Consider the following 27,194-nt stretch of genomic DNA (forward strand, 5'->3'; position numbering starts at 1 on the left):
TAAAACTTGCAACGCTTCTACCAGAACATTTTATGCTTACAAGATTGTTTTGTATGTTTTATTTTTTCTTGGATTGTTTCGTATATAAAAACAATTGTAATCAGTTATTACAATCGAATTATTACACATACTGAAACAATATTTTGTATCACTAATCACTTTGGTTACACGTTCTATTTAAATGAATAGCCTTTGAGATTGGTGTCTTGGATTGAGTTGGAAATTTTCAAATTTCTATTAAATATATTCTGAACATCAGCATCAGTATTTCTGACTTTATTATGCACATGAGTAGTAGAATGAAATTTTGAGGATAATAGTCATTATAACAAGTTCTTATTGAACATCTTTTATTTTCATGGTACAAGAAGATGCTAGAAAGAAGGAAAAAAATTAAATACATTTCTTACTTTTAAATAATAGTTTCCTAAGTTACAGTATTAAAATGGAGTCAGGGTATTTTGATTTTATGTGTTGTCCTGGATAGGAGGCACTCTAGTATTTTTCTTATGTTGTCTTTTGGGAACTTTTTAAAAATATAACCACAATGTGAAATAAATAGGCTGATCTGTGTTTGACAATTAATGTTACAGCCACTTTGTCCTTTTGGTTCAGTCAGGGTTACCAGAGATGCCTCAAATTCTAGAATTGTACAGACATCCTCACATACTTGTCAAGATTAATTTTTTTAAGTAGTGAACATATTATAGAAAAAAATTATAAATGTAAAAGTTTAATTTTCACATCCAGCCCATTGAGGACTTTAGGTGAAGAGAAAGGAAAATATCTTAGTAAAGTATCACAGGAATGGAAGAGCAAGTATCCAATGTACTCAATATTAATATGAAGCCAGTAGATGAACTAATACAGGCCAAGCCAAAATAAAAACTCAATTCAATTCAAGTAGTGGGGGGTGCGGGGCTGGGATTGGCGAGCTCCCACCAATAGGCACAATGTAAGGGTATATGGTACACCTGGGTGTGGGGCACAACTACAACAGGGACTTTGCCTACAAATGCAAACACCGTAACCTAATTGTACCCTCATATTAATCGGAGTCTTTGTAAAGTCATGGGCATAGGACCCATCATACAGTGCTTGGTTGTTTTTATTATTGTTGTTATTAATTGTAGTATTATTATTAGACTTCACAACAAGATCTTTACTGGCATCATACTTGGTTGTTAAGAAATCTTAATTGAGTACTGGCTGCTTGGATTTGCAGTCCAAAACAAAGCAATTTTATTTCCTTATTTCATCTGTGCCTTTTGGTCCCTTACATGCTTTAAAGCACGAGTCTTTAAACTATGGCCCGTGGGCCACATGCGGCCCGCCGAGGATATTTATCCAGCCGGCTGGGTGTTTCTGCCGCTGCTGCCTGTCCTGCTTAGCAGCTGAATCGTCCCGGAGCCCTCAGTCAAGCCCTCCAACGGTCTGAGGGACAGTGAACTGGCCCCCTGTTTAAAAAGTTTGAGGACTCCTGCTTTAAAGAAATAATAAAATGGTTGCTAATAAAAGGGCTCAGTACTCACTACATAAATCCCTCTACCCACCACCTCAACCCATGAAGGCTTCTCGCTTCCCGCTTATGGCTTCAGTGTACTTTGCTCAGTTTAAACAGTTTAAATATTAGAATATAAAAATACAGATTTTTTCGATACCTGTAAAGAAAGAAAAGAACATGATCTAAATTGAGGACTGTTTTTCAGAGTCTGCTCTTGATGTTAGGTAAGTTACAATGTTTATTGTTATTTTTGAAATGATAGTAAAATGTGAGAGGTAATTAATATTATAAAATGTCTTCAACTTTATACATTTCTAATCATAATAAGTTATAACAGTAACCTTAGAAAACAAAAACATCAATATAGCAACTACATTAGTAACATAGAGGAGTCTTTCTATAGCTAATGGATACTCTCTGATCAAAAGTTTATAAAATATAAAGTGTGTTACGTAAATCTTTAAGTTTATATACTAGAAATGTTTTCATTTAACACACATGCATATATATATGTATATATATATTTTTTTAATGAACAGGATAGCAGTGCATGAACCTTCATTTATGACCTTCCAGTTGAAAATCAGCGACCGGAGTCACAGACAAAAACTTCAGCTCAAGGCACTGGATGTGGTTTTGTTTGGACCTGTAACGCGTTAGTATTCCCTCTTAGAGTATGTTGTAAATGAATGATGTGATTATCCTGTGTTGTTTAAGGAAGGAAAAAGTAAGAAAGGTAGTAGACCACTAAGAAGAATAATGTGTTGCCTGTGAAAAAAATGTAATACTGTCTTAAAACAAAAGGCATATAGTATAGGATGTTCTGTCATTGAAACAAGGAGTGTGAAATTTTCAAATCTTGTTACTAATATTAAAAGTTGTAAATGCTATGATTAGTTGATAATTTAGAATTTCTAGAGTTAAAACTTGGGATCTTTATAACAGTTTTACTGTTTATGTTATTACTGGATATTCACTGAAGATTCATTTCACATCAAGAATCTGACCATCTTGATGGCAGAAGTAACAGATCCTAGTGATTTCATTAATCACAAAGTAAAGGGCTTTTTAGATACTGATCAAAAGCAAAGACCCACTGGAAGCTTTATAAAGTACAGACTATCCTTTATAAAGTACAGCACAAGGTGGATAATGTTATTTGAAGAGGATTATTTGTTAATGTTGTTTTGAAGAGGACTGTTTAAGGAAGTGATAGGTCATATTTATAATGAAAATAAACCTTGTATTCCTTTACCTTGATGGGAACACTATTTTAACCCAGAAGAGAAGTTTATAATGTGTTTATTTAATTTAATTTCAAATTTCAGAAAGCTTTGGAAAAAAGTGAAGAGTACACATTTTAGAGGAGTTTGTTTTAGTTTTTAGAAGCCAAAAATGAATAACAAAATTAATACTTAACAAAATAACTAATAAAAAATGGCTTCCACAAATTATAAATTAGGAAATTAATGTTTATTCTATCTGACTATTTGAAGTTAGTTAGGAGATTTTTAGGTTTCTGTGCTACCATCTTGAGGATGGCCCTTCTAAACAAAGGTTACTGGATTTGGTTGAATCAATTTCGTAACTACTGGTGGTTCTTTTTTGGCTCGGGCTAAAAGAACAGCTGGTGAAACAGCTGGAACTCCCTGTGTTAGAGTTGGTGGAAATTACAAACCCTAGGCGAGAGCACACTCCTCAGATGCCGAGCATTCCGTAGATGATCCCTTTCTAACCTTTCCTGAGTTCTGAGTCTGAGTTCTTGAGTGAATCCATCAGGAGATGGTCTTCTGTGAGAGTCTGTCAAACTTTTTCTATGTGAATAATTGGTAAAAATAGGAATTAAAGTGCAGAAATTCTCTCTATATATAACTTGGTCAGGAATATTTATATTTTATCAATCTGAGAACACACTTTCTAAGCCGAAAAAAATATTTTTTGTAAACAAATATTTAATTAAACCAGTTAAAAAGTTAACGATGCATAACCTTTTTAATATGTTTGTCTTAGAAGTATTGTATTAGTGAATGAGCACCACAGTTGGAACACCTGGGTTGGATTTGTAAAAAATCAGCATTGTCAAATGAACACAGAAATACATTTTAAAGGTGTTTTTACTTACATTTTTTCCAGTTTGTAGCACTTATGATAGAGTTTAGGATTTCTCCACGTATTTATTGTTATTTGTAATGATGGCATTTCAGCTAGCGTCAGAGAATAGGGCTCGTAGTTGGAATAGAAGCCTGGGCTGAACCTCTCAGTCTGAGGGAGAAATAAAAACAAATTTATTTCTTTTAGACTGCTGCTGCCTTTGGTGTCTCTCCTCCACCATAAGTGAGGATATGGAGCACTGGCGGTCTCTGGATTCAAATTCAGAGAAATTTGAATAGCAATTTCTGTTTTGAGTCCCTGAAGACAGTAGGCCCTGGCTCCTTACTCATTATTTTAGATATAATGATGACAGTTAACAGCCTGCCTGACATTTCAGGGCAGGAGATCCTGCATTTTCTTGCTAGTAACCCCCATGTCTCTGGCAAGTAGCCATCTAAAGTGGAATGCTAGTTCTGATCATTTAACCCAGGGTTTCTCAGCCTTAGCACTTTCTGCATTTTGGACTGGATAATTCTTACTCATAGAGGGTATCCCTTACCCTTGTCTTGTACATTGCAGCATCCAGTACCTACTGGATGCCGGGAACAGCCGAGACACTATTAACCTAAATAGTTACATGGCTGCATCCTTGGGGGAAAATGCTTTTGGGCAAATAATTAGGTTCCAGTTTATGTCTGAACGCATGACAGCTACCTAACTTGACTGAAGGAGGAGAGTTGGAATGGCCATGATGGCACTCCTGATGACTCCTTTTACCCAAGGACGACCATTCTGGCAGCACATGCCTGGGGATACTGCTGCTTGTTCAAGGATCCCGTGACTTTGGTCACTGCTTCCTCTACCACCAGCAGAGGTGTAGTGTGTTCATGTGGGTTTATTTCTGTTCTATAGGTTCAATATATCAGATAGTTATAATAAACACATTGATTATTTGAAGAAAGGATTTTTAAAAGGCTGGGGTTTATATTAGGAAGGAGACCTTTTGCTTTTAGGTACCTACTATTTTTTAAAAAATGCCTCTGTGTATTGATGTTCTATTACAATTCAAATATTAATCATCTATAATTCTCTTCATAGGCCCACCTCATAACTGGATGAAAGATTTTATCCTCACAGTTTCTATAGTAATTGGTGTTGGAGGGTGCTGGTTTGCTTATACGCAGAATAAGTCATCAAAAGAACATGTTGCAAAAATGATGAAAGACTTAGAAAGTCTCCAGACTGCAGAGCAAAGTCTAACGGACTTACAAGAGAGGTCAGTGAAAGAAACTGTAACTTGTTTATGGAAGAAAATACAGTTTGAAAAAATATAATATAGGCCTGTGCTTAAACAGTTATTACACATATTACACATATTTCATGTTTTATAAAAGTAGAATATTGTCATAATTGAAGATTTATTATAAATTTATACACTTGGAAATTCATGGGTAGAAGACTATTGGAAGTAAACCAAATGTAGGTGGAATTACATATATAGTTAAATTTTATTTTTAACTGGATTTAAATAATTCTGAATTTCTTAAAAACCTTTTGTAGAAGAATGCTTCCCTGCTATCCCTGTCTTTTGATCCCAAGATAACCAAAACAGCTGTATATTAGGTTGCCTAATATTTTTATTATTTCAACTTACAATTAACAGAAAATGCTGTGAATTCTGATTGAAATATGTATCTAATTGCTTGAAAACAGTATTCTTATAAAAAATGAGATTTTGGAAACTTGTGAGGAATTCTCATTTTTATTGTTCTCTAAGGCTTGAAAAGGCACAGGAAGAAAACAGAAATGTTGCCGTAGAAAAGCAAAATCTAGAGCGCAAAATGATGGATGAGATCAACTTCGCAAAGGAGGAGGCTTGTCGGCTGAGAGAGCTGAGGGAGGGGGCTGAATGTGAACTGAGTCGCCGTCAGTATGCAGAGCAGGAGTTGGAACAGGTATTCACATCAACGAATGACTCGTTTGGCTATTGTACTGCCGCTCTGGGGAGCCAGGTCTTGTTTTTGTACAGTCTTCTGCATGTAATTTCATTGTGTACAGTTCCTCAGTTAATAAAAGAAAAATTCATTTATATTTCTAGCATTGATCAAAGTCAGTATGACAAAATAATAAAGTAGCAACTGAAAGATAAGATTGTCATCATGTTCACTCATTCATGAAATCTTGCCATGTTCATTGTCTTGAGTAAATTTAAGGTGTTTATTTAACATCTGTAATATGTTTGTTTCTGACTATAACCTAGTAAAATAAAGTGTATCTAATTTTGAAATTCTCTGCAAAGGTAAAGGATCTCTTAAACATCCATTTGAATTACAAAGTTTTAGAACATAACCATTAAACGTTCTGAACTGTCTAAAAGATGTCCTTTATTCTGCTCAGTTGCACAAGATGGGATGTAGGCATTTAGATGTCACAGAGTCCTGTGGAGAAGATGAGGTTAGGAGAATTTAATTATAGGCAGATGAATTCATTTCTTATTCCTGCTGTAAAGTTTACCACAAACTTAGTGGCTCAAATAAACACAAATGTATTATCCTGATGTTATGTTACAGAGGTCAGAGTGCATCTACAGTGGGTCCCCCAGGATTGTATTTCTTCTGCGGGCTGTAGGAGAGGACCTGGTTCCTTGTCTTCTCTACTGTGGACATTACTTGCCCCAAGGCCCCTTTCTTTGTCTTCAGAGCACAGTCACTCCAACCTCTGCTTTTGTAGTCCCATATCCTTCTGACTTTGACCTTTTTTTTTTTTTTAACCAATAAACTAAGGAGCAAAAAAGGATTAGAGGGAGGCGCCAGTGGCTCAAAGGAGTAGGGTGCCAGCCCCATATACCAGAGGTGATGGGTTCAATCCTGGCCCCAGCCAAAAAACTGCAAAAAAAAAAAAAAAAAGTATTAGAAACCTTGCTCAAACTTGGTGACTCAGTTGTACAGCAGGGGCTAGAACCTAGATGTTCTGCTTTCCACTCTGTTTTAAGCACTATTACTTTTTCAACTGAGAGTTAATTAAGAATTATGTGATGAATTGCATTTAATTTCAATGTATGGGAAAATATTCACTATGAATTACTATTTCCTCCAAGATCTTTCCCTCAGACCTCAGTCATCTATTTTTTTGGTCTCTTCCTTATAAAGAGTTTATTCTTTTAAATTTATTCTTTTAAAATTATTCTGAGCCAAAATTACACTGTGTCTAAGAGTTAGATACTATGCCCTTTACTCCTGTGAGAATGCCTGGCTTATTCCCAGCAAGATTTCTGACTCTTGGATTGTTCCAAGCTTGGTAGCTACTTTTCTAAATTTTGCAGATAAGAAAGGGAAAATCAGAAAGCAATATCTACAGAGACATAAAGTGATACAGCTGATTGCCTCAAAGTTAGAGAAAAGACACAATATTAAAAAAAAAAAACAAAAAACAATGGGCTCAAGAATCGTGAACATTGTAATCTGAAGTTTTAGCATAGAGACTTTGCACAAGTCAGTAGTCAACAACCGAAAGTTACCATGATAGGATGTACCAGTATGACCACAATAATCCTAATGAGATCTTGGGTCAATAAGAGGTAAAAACAAAGGAAACATATTTTAGGAAGAACTCTATCCAACATGTTTGTTTGAATAAGAAACACAGTACTCTGGGTGCTTATTGTATGCCATAAGTTTATGCTACACACATTGCCAGTGGTTTGCTTATAAATTTTGATCCTCACAATACAAATATTATTTTCATGTAGAGAGGTTAAATAACTTCCTTAGGTTACACAGCTGTTACATAGCAAAGGCAAGATTTTGTATGTCATATTCTAAAACCTTGTATATTCCCATACTATTAAATGCTTTGTTTATAGAAATAAGTATAACTGGGAAATATTAGTTATGTATAATGTTACATAACTCACAATTCCACATAGTTGAAAGCATTGTTATATTTTGTCTGAGGGATAATTGAACTCTTAAAATTAGAAGGTAGAAAAATCTGGCATATATTGTACATAGTGTTATTTTCCCTAAAACAAGGACTTTTGGGTGGCCAATAATATCACTTAAATTTTGTGTGATTTAAATACTTTTTATATAAATTATTTTGTTCTTAAAAAAAGTTTCAAGAACACTTTAGTCAAGACAGGTGATAATACAGTATTCCCAGGAGGTAAAGAACCTTCTGAAGGTCACAGGTAGTACGTGACAAGGTCAAATAAAAGTCAGGTTCTCAGATATTTAGTCTGTTTCTTTCTGTGACATCCTTTTTTTTACTTACTGTTTTATTCCTAAGATTCACAATTTATGTAAATAGTTATAATTTTAAATAGTAACTCCTTATTTGCAAAAATTATTAATTACTCAATGTTTTACTGTGTTCCATTACAATAAATGACAGTATAACTTAAATTTAAGGATTGGGTTTTAGTTTGAATGCTAAATACTAATACTAATACTAGAGAAACAGCTAAATAGTTGCCATTATTAAAAGGTCAGAATTTCCACTTGAGACATTGACAGTCTAATCAGTGTTCAGCCTCACTTTATGCTAAAAATATATATAGTTTCCATGTTGAATGCGTTCCATTGAGCTCTTTTAGGGGAAGTAAATTTATTGACAGTCTTTATGAATTAAGAGAATAACTTGTGTTGAGATTCTTTGTATGCTTCCTTGGAAATGAAAACTGTATAGAAATTTTAGCTTTAAAATCTCCTGAGAAAAAGGTCTTGCTGACGTACATTTTGTGGTGTTATGTACAACTACGTGTCACAGGACCTCAGCTCAGGTTCTGTCTTCCTGAGAGATTAGCAGGGACGCCACACGGCTTACCCAGCTCTCTTATTAAATACAATATTGTCCCAAGATATTGTGTGATGAATCATGCCAGGCAGATGCTGCTTGAGATTTGTTTTCAGTGAGTAAACACCATCCTACTTTTACGTTAATTTCTCTCTCTTTTTAAAAATTATTTATTTAGTGTTCCAAGCAAATTTTTGTTTGTAATTTTGGAATTGTAAAAGTTTTTTCTACATAATTCTTTTTTTCATAGTATCTAAAACCTGTTTTTTTATTAGAAGTTTGCACAAGGTACTTCTTGTGGTTTATTTGAGTAAAATAGGTTTGTTCAAATCAAACATATCTCTGCTCTGTAACTTAGGAATGGCATTTCAGTTACTTTAGTTACTTTGAAGAAAACCCGTCTGCCTTTGTGGTGCTCCCGAAGCAGGATGCCCTGTAGTTCACTCATCACTTGGCCTGAAGGTCTTGGAGTGTCTGTGGACAGTTTCCTAAATTCCATCATTCCATATCTTTCTACATCTTTAGTGTGAGCTCTTGCTAGATTTTAAGTAGATCATTCCAAGAATGGATTGTTTCTTCCTTCTGTGTCATTTCTTAATGAGGCTTTCCTTAAGACTTTTTTTCCTTAGGACTTTATTACCATCTAAAACACTAAGATTTTTAGTTTTCTCTGTTTATTATCTGGCTTGTTTAAAGGGCAGGTGAAAAAAATACTCTGATATCCTTATACTGAAGGCTATGTGTAGTTTCTCATGGAAAAATGAAGTAGAGTCCCATTCAGAATCTTTTTTCTTAAAATTTATATATGGTCTGCAAATGCTCACTTATCTACTTTCTGGTATATTAGAAACAGTGAATTAAGTAGCAGAAATGGTAAAACAAACTGTGTAGTATAATAGGCAGAAATGCTTAAAACAGTGAGATATAACTGGCCACAAAGGTGTCATGAAAAACTACAGAAAAAAAGGTATAATTACATGAACAAAAAGAATATATAGTTAAGAAACTATAATAGGATCTTCTGGGGACATAAGGGTTATTAGAATAGCTGTCCACTTGATTGTGTACATTTCTTCATAAACCAAATACATATTATAGGAAAAGTATGATAAGTTGTAACTTGTATGTGCCCTGGATTTTTTTCTTCAGTGAGCCTGGATAATGTAAAATATAAAATCAAAATATTGCAACTTAAGATATATATATAAGCCCCCTCTTCCCTCTCTGGCTTTACAGCTTTGCTTAGGAGAGTGTATTTAGGCGTTGCAATTTAATTTTGTGTTTACAAAGACTATAAATGAAACTGATTTTTCATTTAGTTTGGGTATTAAAAAATGTTTTAATTCTCCGTTTTTCCCTCTCTCCATTCCTGTTTCCCTCCCTCCCTTCTTCCAGGTTCGCATGGCTCTGAAAAAAGCTGAAAAAGAATTTGAACTAAGAAGCAGCTGGTCCGTTCCAGATGCACTTCAAAAATGGCTTCAATTAACGCACGAAGTTGAAGTACAATATTACAATATTAAAAGACAAAATGCTGAAATGCAGTTAGCCATTGCTAAGGATGAGGTATTCTTATATTTCAGAATTTACTGAGCTTGTTTCTTAGGCTGGATGTTAGAGGGACTAACCAACGGGATAAAAAGAGCTGAATCAAAGTTTTTTATCACAGATTCTTTTCTTGAATTGTAACTTACTGTGTAAATTGGCTCTTGTAATCGTAGGCTTTAAAGTATAATTAGTATATTTAGAGAACTGTATGCCTTCCAAAATGACCTTAGTGTCATGTAGAAGTTATCATTACTTACTGTTATCATATAAGTTTTATACGGAGCTTTTCTCCTCTAGGTTGCTGCTTCATATCTGATTCAGGTTAGTAGTTACTAGAAATTAATTTTGACACTTATTCAATTGTGTAGAGTAAGAATAAGCCTTAATCTGAATTTTAGCAAAGAAAAAAATGCTCAGTGCACTCACGAATACCTCCACTGCAGTAGGATCTAGTTAATGCTCATCTTCAGTGTTAATAGAAGAGTCAGGTCTTTCTGAAACACAGAAATAAGAGAAACATTTTCCAGGATAAATTGATTTACTTAGGACAGCATGCTTTAGTCCTCATCTGTTTTCTTTTGAAAATAGGGCTATTTCTTGGCTGGTAAATTTGCTCTGGTTTTATGATGATAAATATTAGTACATTCAAAATCAGAATAAACTTCCTTAGCATATGTGTTTTTTTAAACCTAGCCTTATTTTTCTCCTTTTTGGTTTCTAGGCAGAAAAAATTAAAAAGAAGAGAAGTACAGTCTTTGGGACTCTGCATGTTGCACACAGCTCCTCCCTGGATGAGGTAGACCACAAAATTCTGGAAGCAAAGTGAGAATGTTATTTTAGCTATCTCTTTATTTGCTACTGTGTTGAAATGAGTAATTTATAGACAGTTTATATTTAAATTTATCATTTAATTATATAATTACATAATTCACACAAGTTCTAACAGTGGATAATTTCCTTTTGAAATTAGTTAATTGCGATGGTCTGGTCATGTAATTGCCTTTTTTCAGTGCCATAGTAAAGACTCTTTGATGCAGTAAGTAATTCTTGTATTGGTTTTTCCAGGAAAGCTCTCTCTGAGCTGACGACTTGTTTACGAGAACGACTTTTTCGTTGGCAGCAGATTGAGAAGATCTGTGGCTTTCAGATAGCCCATAACTCAGGCCTCCCCAGCCTGACCTCCTCTCTGTACTCTGATCACAGCTGGGTGGTGATGCCCAGAGTCTCTATTCCACCCTACCCAATTGCTGGAGGAGTTGATGACTTAGATGAAGATACACCCCCAATAGTGTCACAATTTCCTGGTAAGTGGTGAGTTCAACAGAAAACATTGGTACAGTTTTTAAAGGAACTTTCTACCATGTGCTTTTAGGAATGATGTACTTTGAAATCGATGGTCAAAATTTTGTCTATTTTTCATTTTTTTCTTTTATTAATAATTTAAGCATTTACTGTTTGAGAACATTGTATGAGATGTGCATATATATATATACTTTATGTATGTATATTATAACTTTATACACATATTTGTAAGAAACCTGAATGCTTAATTAATGTCATTCCTTAACAATGTCTACTTGAGCAACTATTATGTAATAGCTCATTATATTAAGTGTTGAATATAAAACTTTGTTAAAACAAAAATTAATAATTAAGTTGCTATATAATACATTATAATTAAGTTGAAATGGGGGAGTGACGTAAAGAGACAAGTGACAGTAAGGATGGCGTATTGTAAATGCCCAGTCAGTGTAGGAATGAAATGCTGAGCTGTGAGGGAAGACATCTTTCCAAATGGAAGCTTAATCGATAGAAGAAATAAAAGTCAGGGCAAGAGCTTGGAAACATGAGTTTAAATCCTAGCTCTGCCGCTAATGAACTGTGGACTTTGAGCCAGTCTGAAAATTTATTTAAGTTCAGTTGCTATTCCTACTAGGCATGTTTTTTAGTATTTTGTTTTGCCTTTCCAGGTCTGTTCTTTTATTGAAAGAGTATTACTAATTCAACCTTCTACCAAAAGAAATTTAAAAACAGTGTTTATGTTTGGAAAAACTTACATATATATGCATATATATGTGTGTTTGGTTGTTAGAAAATGGAACTCCTCCAGAGATGGTTTCCTTCCATGTGAATTGATACTGCTTTGTTGTGCTCTATGCTTTGAAAATTTTTACATTGTGAGAAATCATTAAAGTGAAGATAAAATGAAAATATATTAGTTTTAACTTTTTACAAAGTTAGAGATTTTGAATTTTAAAATGACTTTAGGAAGAAACCAATTGTATTAGAAAACATTTAAAAAACTCTTCATGCTTATTATTGCCTGCTTGATATATCTTTCAGATATTTGTGACAGTGTATCTTAGAACAGGGTTCCAAAGATTGGAAAACAGAATTTAGTCATTGATTGGTTGAAGCTTACCTGGAAATTACACTCTTTGAGACCAGTTAAATCGTGTATGGCTTTTTCCAGTTTGAATTTTCCTATCCAGTCATTATAGTGTTTCTGAAGTTATGATTTACAAAGGGTTCTAATTTTTAAAACAACTTTATGAAATAAAGCCCTGCATTTGAAATTTAATTCTCAGTGACTATGTGCTTGTATTATTTTTGTGGTTTTAATTCTCTGGGTTAATGGCAGATGACACAAGGAGAGTGAGGAGCCACTCAGCTCTGCAGGAGGCAGGAGGGGTGGGCAGAACGTGAATGCAGTGAACACTGCAAGTGTGTGACCCCATTCATGTCATTCGCCCCACACTGCCAGGTAGTGATGGTTGCAAAGTCACATCTAGATCTGGGCTGGATCCTCAGTTTGAATATTGTCAGTTTGTGACTGTTATTTGAATTACATTTCTTTAAGCTTATAAACACAACACTGATTCATAAGTATATACTTTTGTTTGAAAATTGTAGCTTTTTAAAGTCATAGTTCCTCCTTCAAATCATAATTTTGTATGAAGATGCATTTTATAGAGTAAAAAACAAAAGGGAATAGATAATATATATGTCTGTTAAAAGAAAAAACACTTATACTAAATGAGAATAATTACCCTAGTTTTAATTGATTGTGGCATACAGATAAATTTGACCTTTTAAATGTGAAAAAAATACAAGAATTGATTTTAAATTTAATATGCTTTAGAAATGCTGTGATCAAATGTATCATCTCCAAAATAAATAAATAAAATAACCGATACCACACATTACAATTTGAGGGCTCTGCCTCCACCCAGTGGCACTGCAGTGGTACTCCACTCTAAGTTACAAAGCATAATTTCTGGACTGGATAAATTGGAAAGTCTTGGCAATATATTAGTCTAAAGTAGAATGAAGACTCTTCTTTTATATACCATTTTGGACAGTTTAAAATTTTTTTCCATAGGTATATATAAATTTTATAACTTTGAAATAATGACAAGTAAGCATGCCTGTAGTATGTTAAGAACAAAGTAACACTGAACATAGAATATTATCTATGTTTAATTATTTGTAAATAAAAACCAGAAAATATCAACAGCTAACTTTGTGTAGGTAGTAGAATGGATCATAGTTGTTTCCTTATTACTACTTTTAGTGTCTGCTAAGTTCTCTCCTAATGACAGTGTAGTAGCAATTTATTTAAAATTTCTTATAATAAAGGCCTTCATATGTACCTGAAATTACTGAAAACAATATGCTCAGCTACCACAAAGGTAACTAGATTTTAATATTTGCGTTATTTATTTTCCTTGGAAGCAACTCATTACAGATAAGGCTGCTAAATCTCCCTTTTAAGTGCCTCCCGTTCCCACTCCTCAAAAGCTGTGACTCATTCTAGAATCTGTTGCACTTTTATATAAAAGTGCAAACTTACATATATATCCACAGCAATATATCCACAATTGTCTGTTTAAATGTTATCAAATTGTATGTATTATTTTGGAACTTTTTGTTCAAAAGTACATTTCACAAATTTTCTATGTTTGTAGATGGATTATATTCACTGTCACTATGTGAGTTAATACTATTATATTTAAAACCACATTCATACTTTGCTGACACTGATTTTTTTCCCTACTTTTGTGCCCTCACACACAATATGCAGAAACCATCCTTTCCTGCCTCTCCTTGTGTGTAACTCTGACATTTTCTCTGTGTGGACACCTAGAAATAGATTGTTGGGTCAGTAGAAAGAGACCTCTTACTAGACAGTGCTCTCAAAATGATTCCACCAGTATTTATATGCCCACTGTTTGTAAGAGTGACTGTGTGCCTGTAGCCTCATCAATACTTGCAATAACTCGTTTGTTTGTTTTGCAACTTGAATGGGTGTGAAGTGATACCTCACTATTATTAAAATACTTATTTCCTGATGACTGTGGAGGTTGAGTACCGTTTCATTTACTGGCATTTGTTATTCAGGTTTCTTCCTCTCTGAGTTGTTTTTTACAGAGTATTGCTGTAGAGTCCCTCCAAGATTCCTTACTGATTTGGAAGCACTCCTTTTATTTTCTGGTTGAGTGAGGGTTGTAGGAATCTTCTCCTAGAATGTGGCTTCTTTAGTGGCAAATACGTGAATCTGATTTGTGCTTTTTATATCTTTTTGAAAGATTATATATTCTTATTTGCTCTTCTAAAAGTTTTTAAGTTTTTCTTTAATCCTTTAGTTCTTTAATCCACCTGGAAGTTCTTTTGTTCATAGTGTGAGGTTGGAATCTAAATATATCTATCCTTGATGTATGGGTGAACAGTTGTCCCAGCCTCATTCCTGCTCTAGCCCCGCTTATTTGTAATACAGTTTCTCTCCATAGATACATCAATGCCTCTAGCTCTCAATTTTGTTCATCAGTTTGTGAAATTCCATGGAATGTTTCATTGATTTTTTAAAAAATTTCTTTAAATTAGTGGATTTATTTGGGGAGAATTCTTAATAAATTCCTTTTATTGAGATCTTTTATATCTTTAAATAAAAGTGATAAGTTGTTTTCTGTGTGTAGGCCTTGCATATTATTTTTTTAAAAGAATAATTTCTAGGTACCTTAATAGCTTTTTCTGATATGTATGATAATTACCCTTCTTAAAAAAAATTATACTTCAGAATGTTTGTTGCTGCTGAAGAAATGTTGGTGAAATTAGTATGTTGATGCTATATCCGGAAACACTGAAGTCTCTTATGAGAGTCTTTGGGGTTTTTTATTTTGAATATATTTCCCCCCTAATCCTTATGCCTTTTTCCCTCTTATTTGTCTAAGATAAGACCTCCAATAAAATACTGAATTAATGGTGGTGCCTTTAGCTCAAGTGGCAGGTTCGAATCTGACCCAGGCCTGCCAAACAGTGACAACTACAACCAAAAAAAAGCCAGGTGTTGTAGCAGGCGGGTGTAGTCCCCACTACTGGGGAGGCTGAGGCAAGAGAATCAGTTAAGCCCAGGAGTTGGAGGTTGCTGTGAACTGTGACACCATGGCTCTCTACCCACGGCAATAGCTTGAGGCTCTGTCTCAAAAAAAATATGTAGTGAATTAAAATGTCAACTGCAGACAATAGTGATTGCCATATCTGACTTTAAGAATGTTTCCATATTTCACCGTAAAGTATTATTTTTGCTCTATGTTTTAGGTACATTATTTTAAGTTAATGAAATTCATTTTTGCTCCTCATTTATTAAGAATTTTTTTCTTTCAAATCTGTGGGTGTTAACTTTTATCCCATTCTTTCTTTTTCTGCATAATTTGAGGTGATTATTTATTTCTATTTATTCTGTTGAATCTTAATCTTTAAATCTTTCAAATATCAGTAAAACTATATTTGCTACAATGTACTATTTTTATAATGCATCGGATTTGGTTTGTAATTTAGGGTTTTTACATTTTTTATTATACATTGGATTAGCCAATACTTTTTTTCCCCAATACTGTCCTTATTTGATTTTGGTACCAAGATTATATTAGAATCATAAAATAAGTCAGGGAGTAGTCCCCATTATTGGTCGTTTTACTTTTCAGAGTTTCAGTTACCTGTGGTCAACCATGGGCTGAAAATAGTGAATACAGTATAATATATTTTGAGAGGGAGTGACTGCATTTGCATTACTTTTTTTACAGTGTATTGCTATAATTATTGTTTATTATCAGTTATTGTTAATCTCTTACTGTGCTTAGTTTATGAATTGAACTTTACCACAAATACGTTTGTATAGGAAAAACCACAGTATATATACAATGTGGTACCATTCACAGTTTCTGGCGTCCTCTAGGGATCTTGAAACGTATCCTCTGCCACTGTTTGGCAGGCCCAGGCCAGATTCGAACCCGCCAGCTCTGGTGTATGTGGCTGTTACCTTAGCCACTTGAGCTATAGGCACTACCGTTATTAATTCAGTATTTTATTAGAGGTCTTACTTTAGACAAAAAGAGGAAAAAAGGCATAAGGATTGGAGGGGGATTCTTCCATTCTATTCTATTATTTTCTGTTTTTAGAAAGGCAGTATAATGTAATGGTTAAGAATTGGGATTCTGGAATGTAACTTCTTGGCTTTATTTATGTACTTTATTTATTTTATTTCAGAATATTACAGGGATTCTGGAATGTAACTTCTTGGCTTTATTTATGTACTTTATTTATTTTATTTCAGAATATTACAGGGTTACATGGATTGCTTTTGTGCTGCTTGGGTCAGGGTTGTAAGTGTGCACATCACCCCTGTATTGTTCACTGTACCCAGAAGGTATGGTTTTACCAATCCCCTCCTTATCCCTCTGGCTTGCTTCATTTCCATTTGTGCCCACGAGTGTTGATCAGTTGGTTCCAATTTAATAGTGGGTACATGTGTTGTTTGTTCTTCCATTCTGTAGTTGACTTAGGATAATCATCTCCAGTTCCATCCATATTTTTGCAAAAGGAATTAAGTCATCTTTCTTCGTGGCTGAGTAGTATTCCATGGTATACATACATTTTGCTAATCCACTCAGGAATTGATGGGCACTTGGGTTGATTCTACATCTTTGTGATAATGAATTGTGCTACAATAAACATTCGAGTGCAAGTGTCCTTTTGAGAAAAATGATTTCTTATCCTTTGGGTAAATACCCAGGAGTGGGATTACTGGATCAAATGGTAAGTCCAGATTTTTTCTTTGAGGAATGTTTTCCATAGAGATTATACTAGTTTGCAGTCCCATGAATAGCGTACATCTTTCTGTATCTATGCCAGCATCTATTGTTTGGGACTTTTTAATAAAAGCCATTCTCACTGGGGTTAGGTGATATCTTATTGTGTTTTAATTGGTTTTCATTATGATTTGTGACATTGAACATTTCTTCATATGTTTATTGGCCATTAGTCTATCTTCTTTTGAAATGCTTCTGTTTGTGTCTTTTCCCCACGTTTCAATGGGGTTGTTTGGCTTTTTCCTTCATTTTTTCCTTGAGTTCTTTGTAGATTCTAGTCACTAGCCCTTTATTGGATGTATAGCATGCAAGTGTTTTCTCTCATTCTATAGGTTGTCTATTCACTCTCTTGATTGTTTCCTTGGCTGTGCAGAAGTCTTTTAATTTAATCAAGTCCTATTTATTTGTTTTTGTTGCTGTGTTTGTCCCTAGGGATCTCTTAATAAATTCTTTGCCAAGGCTGATGTCCAGAAGAGTTTTTCCAGCATTTTTTTTTTGAATTCTTATGGTTTCCTGCCTTAGATTTAAGTCATTTACCCATCATGAATTGCTTTTTTTGAGTGGTGAGAAGTGTGGATCGTGTTTCAATCTTCTGCATGTAGGTATTCAGTTTTCCCAGCACCATGTATTGAATAGGGATTCTTTAGACAATAGTATATTGTTATCTGGTTTGTCAATGTAAGGATGGTTTTAAATCTGGATTCTCTGTTCTGTTTCATTGGTCTGTTGTCACCATTTCTGTGTCACTACCATGCTATTTGGGTTATTGTAGCCTTATAGGATAGCTTAAGTCTGGTACAGTGATGCCTCCAGATTTGTTCATTTTGCTTAAGCTTGCTTTGGCTATTTGGGCTCTTTTCTTGTTCCAGAATGAAACATAGAATTACTTTTTCTAGATCTGTGAAAAATCATGTTGGTATGTTGATGGTAATTGCATTGAATCTGTAGATCACTTGGGTAGTATGGACATTTTAACACTGTTGTTTCTGCTGATCCACGGGTCTGATATGTTTTAACGTTTGTTTATATCTGTGTTTCCTTCCTTAGTGATTGATCATTCTTTGTATTGATCTTTCACCTCATTGGTTACATATATTCCCAGGTATTTTATTTTCTTTATAGCTTTTATGAAAGGTATTGAATCTTTGCTTTGATCCTCAGCTTGGCTGGTTGGTGTATAAGAATGCTCTTGATTTTTGTACTTTGATTTTGTAACCTGTGACTTTGCTAAATTTATTTATCAATTGCAGGAGTCTCTTGGTGGAATTTTTGGGATTTTCTAAGTATAAGGTCACATCATCAGCAAAGAGTGATAGTTAGACCTGGTGCTATAGCTGTGTTCCAGCTAAGGGAAACAAGAGGACCACCCACTCAATGAAGACAGATGTGTGGGTCTAGGCTGAGACCAGTAGCAGAAACAGGATGATCTAAGACTTGTGTTTAGTGCCGTGGGAGTCAGTGTTCGAGAACCAAGTTTTGGCCTCAGCTCGAAACTAGCTGAGAGACTGTGCATACAATAGTTAAATGATTTCCTTGATTTAATAAAAACTACTTGAAATTTAAACAAGTTGTGATATTTCAAGAGATATTCATTGGTAAAGCTCCAATCTACATTACACTGATCATTTACCCTTTTAACTAATAGTAATTAAAGTTTTTAGTAAAATATGTATTTCTTATAAATAGGCTGTGTTGATTTTTAAATTTAAGGATCTGTTATCATAGGTCAATTTTTAAGCCTTTGTGGTTAGTATATTTAGATTTTCTATTAAAGCCTCATGTGTTTATGTTCATTTCTGTTCATCTATTAGAGCTGTTTTCCCTTTTGTTACATTTTTATTTCTTATTTCTTAACCTTACTAGCATAGGTGGTAGAGAAGAAAATAATTGTATAGTTAGTTCAATAAAGGGAGATTAAATAGTGACGTATTAGTGACATCAGCTCTCTTGTGTATATTTGTAGTGACCATACACATGATCGCTGGACTTCATGAGCGTTTTTGTCTGTGTTTCTCAGGGACCATGGCTAAACCCCCTGGATCCTTAGCCAGAAGCAGCAGCTTGTGCCGCTCTCGCCGCAGCATCGTGCCGTCCTCCCCGCAGTCTCAGCGAGCTCAGCTTCCGGCCCAGGCTCCTCACCCGGCGCACCCTCGGCATCCTCACCACCCCCAGCACACGCAGCACTCGTTACCTTCCCCTGACCCGGATATCCTGTCCGTGTCAAGCTGCCCTGCACTTTATCGAAATGAAGAGGAGGAGGAGGCCATTTACTTCTCTGCTGAGAAGCAATGGTACTGGCAGTGAGAAATCTCCAGTGCATGTTGGGCCGTGGGGGTGAGGAAGAGTGGGTGTGGTGTCAGTTTTCCTTTGCAGCAGGACAAGTCACTATAGACTTAGTGGCCTCAAACAAACCCATTTCTTAACTTAGTTTTATGTATCTGAAGGCCAGCATGGTGTTACTGGCTTTTCTGCTCATGATCTCAGGAGGCTACAGTCTAAGTGCTGGCTGGGCTGCATTCTCATCTGCAGCTCGGGGTCCTCAGCTCATGGGTTGTAGCAAAATCCATTTCGTGTGGTTATAGAACTGAGGTCCCTGTGTTTTGTGTGTGCTGTCAGCTGGGGGCTGCTGTCAGTTCCTAAAGTCTGTTTGCTGTTCCTTGCCACATGGGCTCCACCAGTGAATCCAGAGCAGAGAGTTCATGTCTGTGAATCTCTCCTTGGCTTTGAGTCTCTGAGTCTCTGACTTCTGTCTCTGACCTCTAGATTCAAATTTAAAAGGCTCAACTGTTGGATAAGAATCTCTGTAGGTTAGTTTGGGGCCTTAATTTTATCTGTGAAATGCCTGCATGGCAGCACTTAACATTTGTATTTGGTTGAGTAACTAGAAAAAATATACATAGATCACTGTGAAAGTTTTGAGAAAGATTGTGTTATGGTCCATTATTTCACTTCCAAGAAACACAGCTGGTGGTACCATTTCTGATTGATCTGTGCAAGTTTCAACTTGCTGGACTTATCAGTGTTGCTGGGAGGGCTTCATTTGTTTCCATCCATGTGGGTTTTATGATTCTTGAATTTGTGCATCTCAAAATGTTCATAATGACTCACATATGTACACTAGGGATTGAAAATTGGGTGGGCATCTTAGAATTCTGGCTATTATGAGCTATAACTGCAGAGGGACCACTGGACTCCATTAACTCAGGTCTCAGAACATAAACGTGTCATATGAGCAATTTTAGATGTAAAGTAGGAACGCATGAGCTTAAGTATACTTGAACACAAAGAAACAGCAAATGTGACTAAGTTGTTAAATATTTGTTGCCACTTAGAGCAACAATATTGTTATGTGCTAAGATACAAGCAGTATCAAAACCCAGGGTTTAAGAAAATGTCAGGAACTTAAAGGGTTCCTGACATATAATTTTATAGCTCAATAAGATTTTTTGTTTGTTTGTTTTTACAAAATGGCTATAGTAGCAGTATATTCTAGTTTGACTAAAGGATACCAGTGCTATATGAAATCTTTGCAGAGCTCTGTTTCTAAACTACATTCTTCTTTTGAAGCAGTATCGTATTAAGTGTCAGAAAAGCTGGTGTTAGTTTCTAGTTTCTGATTTTGCCACTAAGTAGCCATGAGTCTTCCCATCCACATAGGGAAACAAAGGGATGCGCTGGGTGTCTCAGTGGGCCTTGTAGCTCTCTATCATATAACTTTGGGTGACATTATCATTAAAAATAATTTTTAATCCATAATTGTTTTATCACCTAATAAAAGAAAAATTGATGATTAGCAAGAGATACTGTTCCATATTGGTAAGCAATACTGTGCTGTGTTGCAAAGTGATTTGCAGCCTTATTGAACTTGGAGAATTTGACACGGTGCTTTATGATTAGCTTTCTGTGTATCTCTGCACTGTCACCACGGTTACCAGCAAAATGGCTTGACTGACAAAACTGGTCTTATGTGGCTTCTGGAAATTGGCAGGAAACTCTAGAGCTGCAGGACTGGAACTTTCTGCAGTGATGGAACGTCCAGTTCTTATTTCAAGTCAGAAACGCATAGCTAGCTGAGAAATATGAGAAGAATTTGAATTCAGGGAACTTTCCCTCCTCTCCACTATTGAACCACTAGAATTCTTACAAAATAATAATCTTTGATACTCTCTAACTTTTTACGCTGCACGTATTACACGTGTCTATGCTTACTCAAACCTGACCTTTGAGTTAAGTCATCTTAGACGTGATAAACTTAACTACATGTCACTGTGGGAGAAGCAAAGAAGTAGAAAGATAGCATGAATGGTCCACATCTTTAATTCAACATTGCAAGGAATATGTGCTCTGAAAGTGAAAATTCAGTGGCCTACAACTCAGACTTTGACTTTACAAGTGCAAAGTATGGAATCTGTTTGTACCCACACATTAATCTGAAATTTTAAAAAAGTGAAAATTTAAGATGTACTATCTACAGTCCAAGTCTGATTAGTTATGAAGAAGCAACACTTTAGGTTAGTATTTGTTATGGAATTAGAATGTTAGAACTAGAATTACCAGGAGCTAGTAATCAAATTCTACTTTAACAGATAAAGAAAATTGAGATCTAAAGAAATCAAGTAATTTGCCGTGGATTGTTAATGGCAGGACTAGGACGAGAATCCAGGTTTGCTGGCTTAGATCAGCATTCTTTTCACACCTTGCTTAGAGTTTAAAAGCTAGTTTTAAAAATACTTTTAGACTAGCTTAAAGCAGCCAGCCCACATAGAAAAAAAGCAAATACATAAAATTGTAACTTTTTAATTTTTTTATTAAGTCATATGCACATAGATCTTGAATACATTTATATATATGTGGGGTACAGCATGTTGATTTCTTTATACAATCTGAGGTGGTTGCATCAAACCAATCGACATAGCTTTTGCCTCATTTACTTGATTATTGTGTTAAGATATTTATGTTCTACACTTGACAGATTTGACTTGTACCCTTGCAATATGCTCCATAGGTGTGGTGGTCCCACCTTTTACCCTCCCTCCATCAAACATAAAATTGTCACTAAATCGGCTTCTGACTTTAGAATCCGAACAGTGATATCTTCTATTCATCAACATCCATTCTAAAGAGAAACTTTGCCGAAATGTTCTTGTCAATGATTAATTTCTGAGTCTGATCGTTTCTTCATGTCAGAACTGCTTCTTGCCTTCTGTCACCACTACCCATTATTGTAAAAGCATTTGAGAACTGTACCACACACACAGGTGCATGAAACCATTACTTAAGTCTTTGTTTGTCCAAGAGATTTTGTGTGTTTGTCCAAGTACCCTGTGGGTGCTTGTAGAATAGTAAGATAATGTTCACATGATTGAGTAAAATATATAGAAATGGCTAAATAAATTCAGCAATCTAATGTATAATATATTAACATAAAATACTTGTCAAAAGCAAATGCTAGACCTCTAATAAACCTGCATTATCAACAACATGAAAAATGGTAGTAATCATAGTCCATCACAGATGAGAGAACATTCAATTTGTTCATTTTATTAGTGTAAATATGAATTTAGTCCTTGCTGTGTGCTGTGCACTTGCTTATAATTTGAGCTGCCAAGACAAGGGGGATGAAGTCTTGACGTGGTTCTCACTGGTGGATCGTAATCACGTGTGGCCTTGCCTTTGCCTTCTGCCTTCAGCTCTGTGCCTTCCCCACTACCGGTTACTTTTACCTTGACTCTACCTTTCATTTCTTAATCTGATTTAGAGAGAAAAATAATGATGAATGAAACATAGAAGTAGCTGAAATGATAGTGGAATCATTTGTAAAATTTAAGCATTTTTATTTCTGTGACAAAATGCTAATTTCTCTTTTTTTTAGTTTATAAGATCTCATTACAGTTTATTTTAGAAATGAAACATTGAGTTTGGGGAAACTATATTATTTAAAGTAGTGATTTTCTTTTTTTTTTTTTTTTTTTTTTGCAGTTTTAGCCGGGGCCGGGCTTGAACCCACCACCCCTGGTATATGGGGCTGGCGCCCTACTCGTTGAGCCACAGGTGCCACCCTGTAGTGATTTTCTAATAGCCTGTCTCCCTTTGGAATTTCAATAGATTAAATAATGCAAGCTGTTTCAGTTAGAATGTCTGCTAGTCTGCTACTAGTACCCTTTACAAACATACGGATTTAAAATCTTTACCTCTTTCTCATTCAGGGAAGTGCCAGACACAGCTTCAGAATGTGACTCCTTAAATTCTTCCATCGGAAGGAAACAGTCTCCTCCTTCAAGCCTTGAGATATACCAAACATTGTCTCCTCGGAAGATATCGAGAGATGAGCTATCGCTGGAGGATTCCTCCAGAGGGGATTCGCCCATAACTGCAGATGTCTCTCGGGGCTCTCCTGATTGTGCAGGTCTGACAGAAACGAAGAGTATGATCTTCAGCCCTGCAAGCAAAGTGTACAATGGCATCTTGGAGAAATCCTGTAGTATGAACCAGCTTTCCAGTGGCATCCCGGTGCCTAAGCCTCGCCACCCTTCATGTTCCTCAGCTGGCAATGACAGTAAACCAGTGCACGAAGCCCCAAATGTTGCCAGGATAAGCAGCATCCCACATGACCTTTGCCATAATGGAGAGAAAAGCAAAAAGCCATCCAAAATCAAAAGCCTTTTTAAGAAGAAATCTAAGTGAACTGGCAGACTCGATGGGATCCCATTCAAGTGGCATCTGTAAACTTTTGTCTCCTGCCCTCCGCTCCATTTTTTTGTTCGTTTTAATTTTAGGAAGGTAACTCCATTGGGGCTTTCCAGACTGCGTGCCATCGTGGAGTGTCCTTAAGGACAGCTGTCTACTGTCTGCTTATTTAAATGACTATAAAATCAATCCGTGAAGTCAGTTATTACTGAAAAATCATTAAGAGATGAGACAGTTTACAGTCATTTCTGCCTATTTATTTCTGCTTTGTTATTGGTGATGTCTATACAACATTTGTTGAAAGCCACTGTGGACTTAGAGGCTTTAATGGACTAGCAAGCCAGCGTGGGCTTGCAAAGACTTCTCGTTTACCAGAGCGTCGTCTTATCTTTCCACAGAGCTATTTACATCCTGGACTAAATAAATTAAAAGAAGTGAAACTAATTGCACTACTGTTTTCCAGACTGGAAAAGAAAATATCTGCAAGTGGGACTGTGTAGAGTTTATAAAATGACTATGGATAGGGGACTGTTTTCACTTTTAGATCAAAATGAATTTTTAAGTAGAACCTAGGGTTTCTAATTGACTTGATTTCTGGAAATGAAAACCCACGCTTTTATTATGGGAAGCTTCTTTAAATGCATTTAATATTGTAAAGTTTCAAGTCCTGCTGTAAAGATCATGTTGTTTTGTTTTCCCCAGGGCTTTCACTGTGATTTACTGCATTGCAGCCTGTATGATAGAATATAAATAATTTAAAGAGAGGGGGCTCTCAATTCCTTATGCAAGTGGAAGAGTGAAACTTGATTGAAGGACTTAAAACATTCACAACCTTAAACTGAGATGGGGTGATGTGGGGACTCAGGCACATGTTTACAGACTTTGAATAACTGCAACAGATTTATGGTTTGTGAAAATTTGTACTGTGGAAAAGATAATAAATTGGAGACATCATTGTGTGGGATTGTGCTGATTTTTGTTGATAACACTCCACTAAAAAACACTGTATGTTTTCTGAAGAGCTGTGTAAGCTGTCTTGTTGCTTAATTGCAACATAAGAAATAGTGATGTTTTGGAAGTAAGTTGTCAACAAATTTCTTTCTATTTTATATCGTTTGTCATATTTTTATGTAGTTTAAAATGTTTAAATGTTCTAACATCAAGATTAACAAATATAAATTTATGGTGCATTTAGAGTATGTTGTATTTTTAAAGTTTGGTATTCATTAAATTGGTAGGTTGTATAAAGGGTAGTTTTTACTGTGAGAGTTAAATCTCGTACAGCCACAAAGTACATTAACATCTGGAGAGTTTCTGCTTATGCCACTTTGAAAAATTCAGTCATAAATAATCTGGTTAATGCAGTGTGGATGATGTTTGGGTGAACAGCTGTTACCTGTTAGCTAGAATGGTTTTCCAGCATTTTGGCTAAAATACAGACATAATGTCTAACCCAGGGCTCCTTAGGTGAAAATGCTGATAGGTAAATAAGAAGTCTGTTTTGAGATTTGCTCCGAAAAATGCCTTTAATTATTAAGAATATGAAGAATTTTCTAATGTCTCCTGTAAAATTATCATTGTTTATTCTCTTGAGTACTGTTGTTAAAAACTTGAATGACATGTCTATAGGCTGCTATTTATATGTTTAATAGACTGAGTGTTATAACGACAAAAATTGGTTGATTGAAATGAACATGGCATCTTGGACTAATGATAAAGTGGGAAACCTGAAGGGTAGAGTTGAGGAGTACAGGGTCTACAGCTGCTTAAGAAAGAGGAAAATGGCACATAAAGAATTGGGAAGTATTCTGGAGGGGTTATTCAAAGTGGTGAGAAAGCCTTGTCTTCTTTCTTTTTCTTACAACCAGACCGGAGGAGTTCTTCCCTTCGAAAATTGCAAAAGGGGTGGAAACTTTGTAGCTCGATAGATAGGAAAGGGAAAAAGCCCCTGGAGTGTGGAATGAAGCAGGAAAAAGAAGCGGGCAGCAGAGAGCTCTGGTGGGGCCAGCTGGAGGCCGGCACTCCTGTGCAGGATGGGCCTGTAGGTCAGGGAATGCGTTGTGTATGCTAAATTTCACACATTTATTTATAAATGAATTCAATCAAGGGATATTTACTGCTTTATGTGGCTTATTAATATTTGTTTTGCATTAATATTAATATACTCTGCTTATTTGTAAATTTTAGACAAAACAATTGAGTTTTGGCAAGCTACAATAATTTCTGTATTATATCATTTGTATGTGAAAAGTTGGTCATTTCTATAAATTTTTTAAATTATCCATTTGTTACTTTATTTTAGCATCTTAAAATTATGGTGTTTTTCTGGCTTTAAAAGTAATATGTTCTTTACTGTAAAAAAATAACAATAGAAAAGTGTAAAGAAGAAAATAATAGCAAGCAGGTCGAATTCTACTGCTCAAAATAATTGCTTTTAATATTTTGGTATGTTTTCCGCTAGATCTTTTTTTACGTATTGATGTATATTTTACATAATTGAAATCATGCTATATATTCAATTTTATATCATGCTTTTTCACTTAATATATTATAAACATCTTTCCAACATCATTAAAAACTCTTCATGGATAACATTTTAATGACTGTATAATAATATGCCATTGTATGGATTTACCGTAATCTTCAACCATCATTCTCTCCTTAAACATTTGGCTATTTCCAAATTTCCAATATGTGCAGTAATAGCTTTTAGCATTTTTTGAGCACTGTCTGTGCTAGGCACTGTTCTGAACTTTATATTCTCATTTAATCTTTCTCCAACTCTCTAAGGTGGATATTTTTTAAAAAGTTTTACTAATAACGAGGAAACTGAGCCCAAAGTGTTAATAATTTACCAAAGATCACATAGCCAGTAAGTAGTGGAGCCAGGTTCTTAATTTATGACTCATACTGCATAACTTTGATCAGCACTGTAGTTTCTTAGGATATTGGCTAGGCATGGTGGTTCTCACTTATAATCCCAGCACTTTGGAAGGCTGAGGCAGGAAGATCACTTGAGGTTAGGAGTTGCAGCCACTCTGGACAACATAGAGAGACTATTAGCTGGTGCAGCGGTGTGTGACTGTAGTCCTAGCTACTTGGGAGGAAAGTTGCTTCAGCCCAGGGGTTCAAGGTTGCAGTGAGCCTACCATCTACCTACTACTACTGCACTGTAGTCTGGGCAATATAGCAAGACCCTGCTTCTAAAAAAAAAATTCATAGAAAAATATAAAGTATTTTCAGTTTACATTTTTATATCTATATACATAGTACTATATATACACACATGTAATCTCACATACACACCTTTGTTATAACTGTTTTTAAGGTTGCTTGTTCCTCTAACCTTGTCCATACCCCAAACTTGAGTGTGTATCAGTGCTCTTTGACATTACACCATCATTTCAGAATTAATATTTGGTTAG

General features: G+C 35.3%; 1 protein-coding gene across 1 annotated transcript in view; it reads left to right on the forward strand.

Annotated features, from left to right (window-relative positions):
• The window catches only part of STIM2 (stromal interaction molecule 2), a 132,840-nt gene extending 108,112 nt beyond the window's left edge, over window positions 1–24,728 (forward strand). The window contains exons 10-17 of the mRNA XM_012807452.1: window positions 2,044–2,159; window positions 4,694–4,871; window positions 5,373–5,550; window positions 9,785–9,952; window positions 10,656–10,756; window positions 11,000–11,238; window positions 19,100–19,373; window positions 23,289–24,728. Of these exons, the coding sequence (XP_012662906.1) occupies window positions 2,044–2,159; window positions 4,694–4,871; window positions 5,373–5,550; window positions 9,785–9,952; window positions 10,656–10,756; window positions 11,000–11,238; window positions 19,100–19,373; window positions 23,289–23,766 (1,732 nt within the window). The 3' untranslated portion in view covers window positions 23,767–24,728. The remainder of the gene's footprint in view (window positions 1–2,043; window positions 2,160–4,693; window positions 4,872–5,372; window positions 5,551–9,784; window positions 9,953–10,655; window positions 10,757–10,999; window positions 11,239–19,099; window positions 19,374–23,288) is intronic.
• Window positions 24,729–27,194: the final 2,466 nt, after the last annotated feature.

Source organism: Otolemur garnettii, unplaced genomic scaffold (assembly GCF_000181295.1).
Source record: "Otolemur garnettii isolate 467f Iridium unplaced genomic scaffold, OtoGar3 scaffold00069, whole genome shotgun sequence".
Lineage (NCBI taxonomy): Eukaryota > Metazoa > Chordata > Mammalia > Primates > Galagidae > Otolemur > Otolemur garnettii.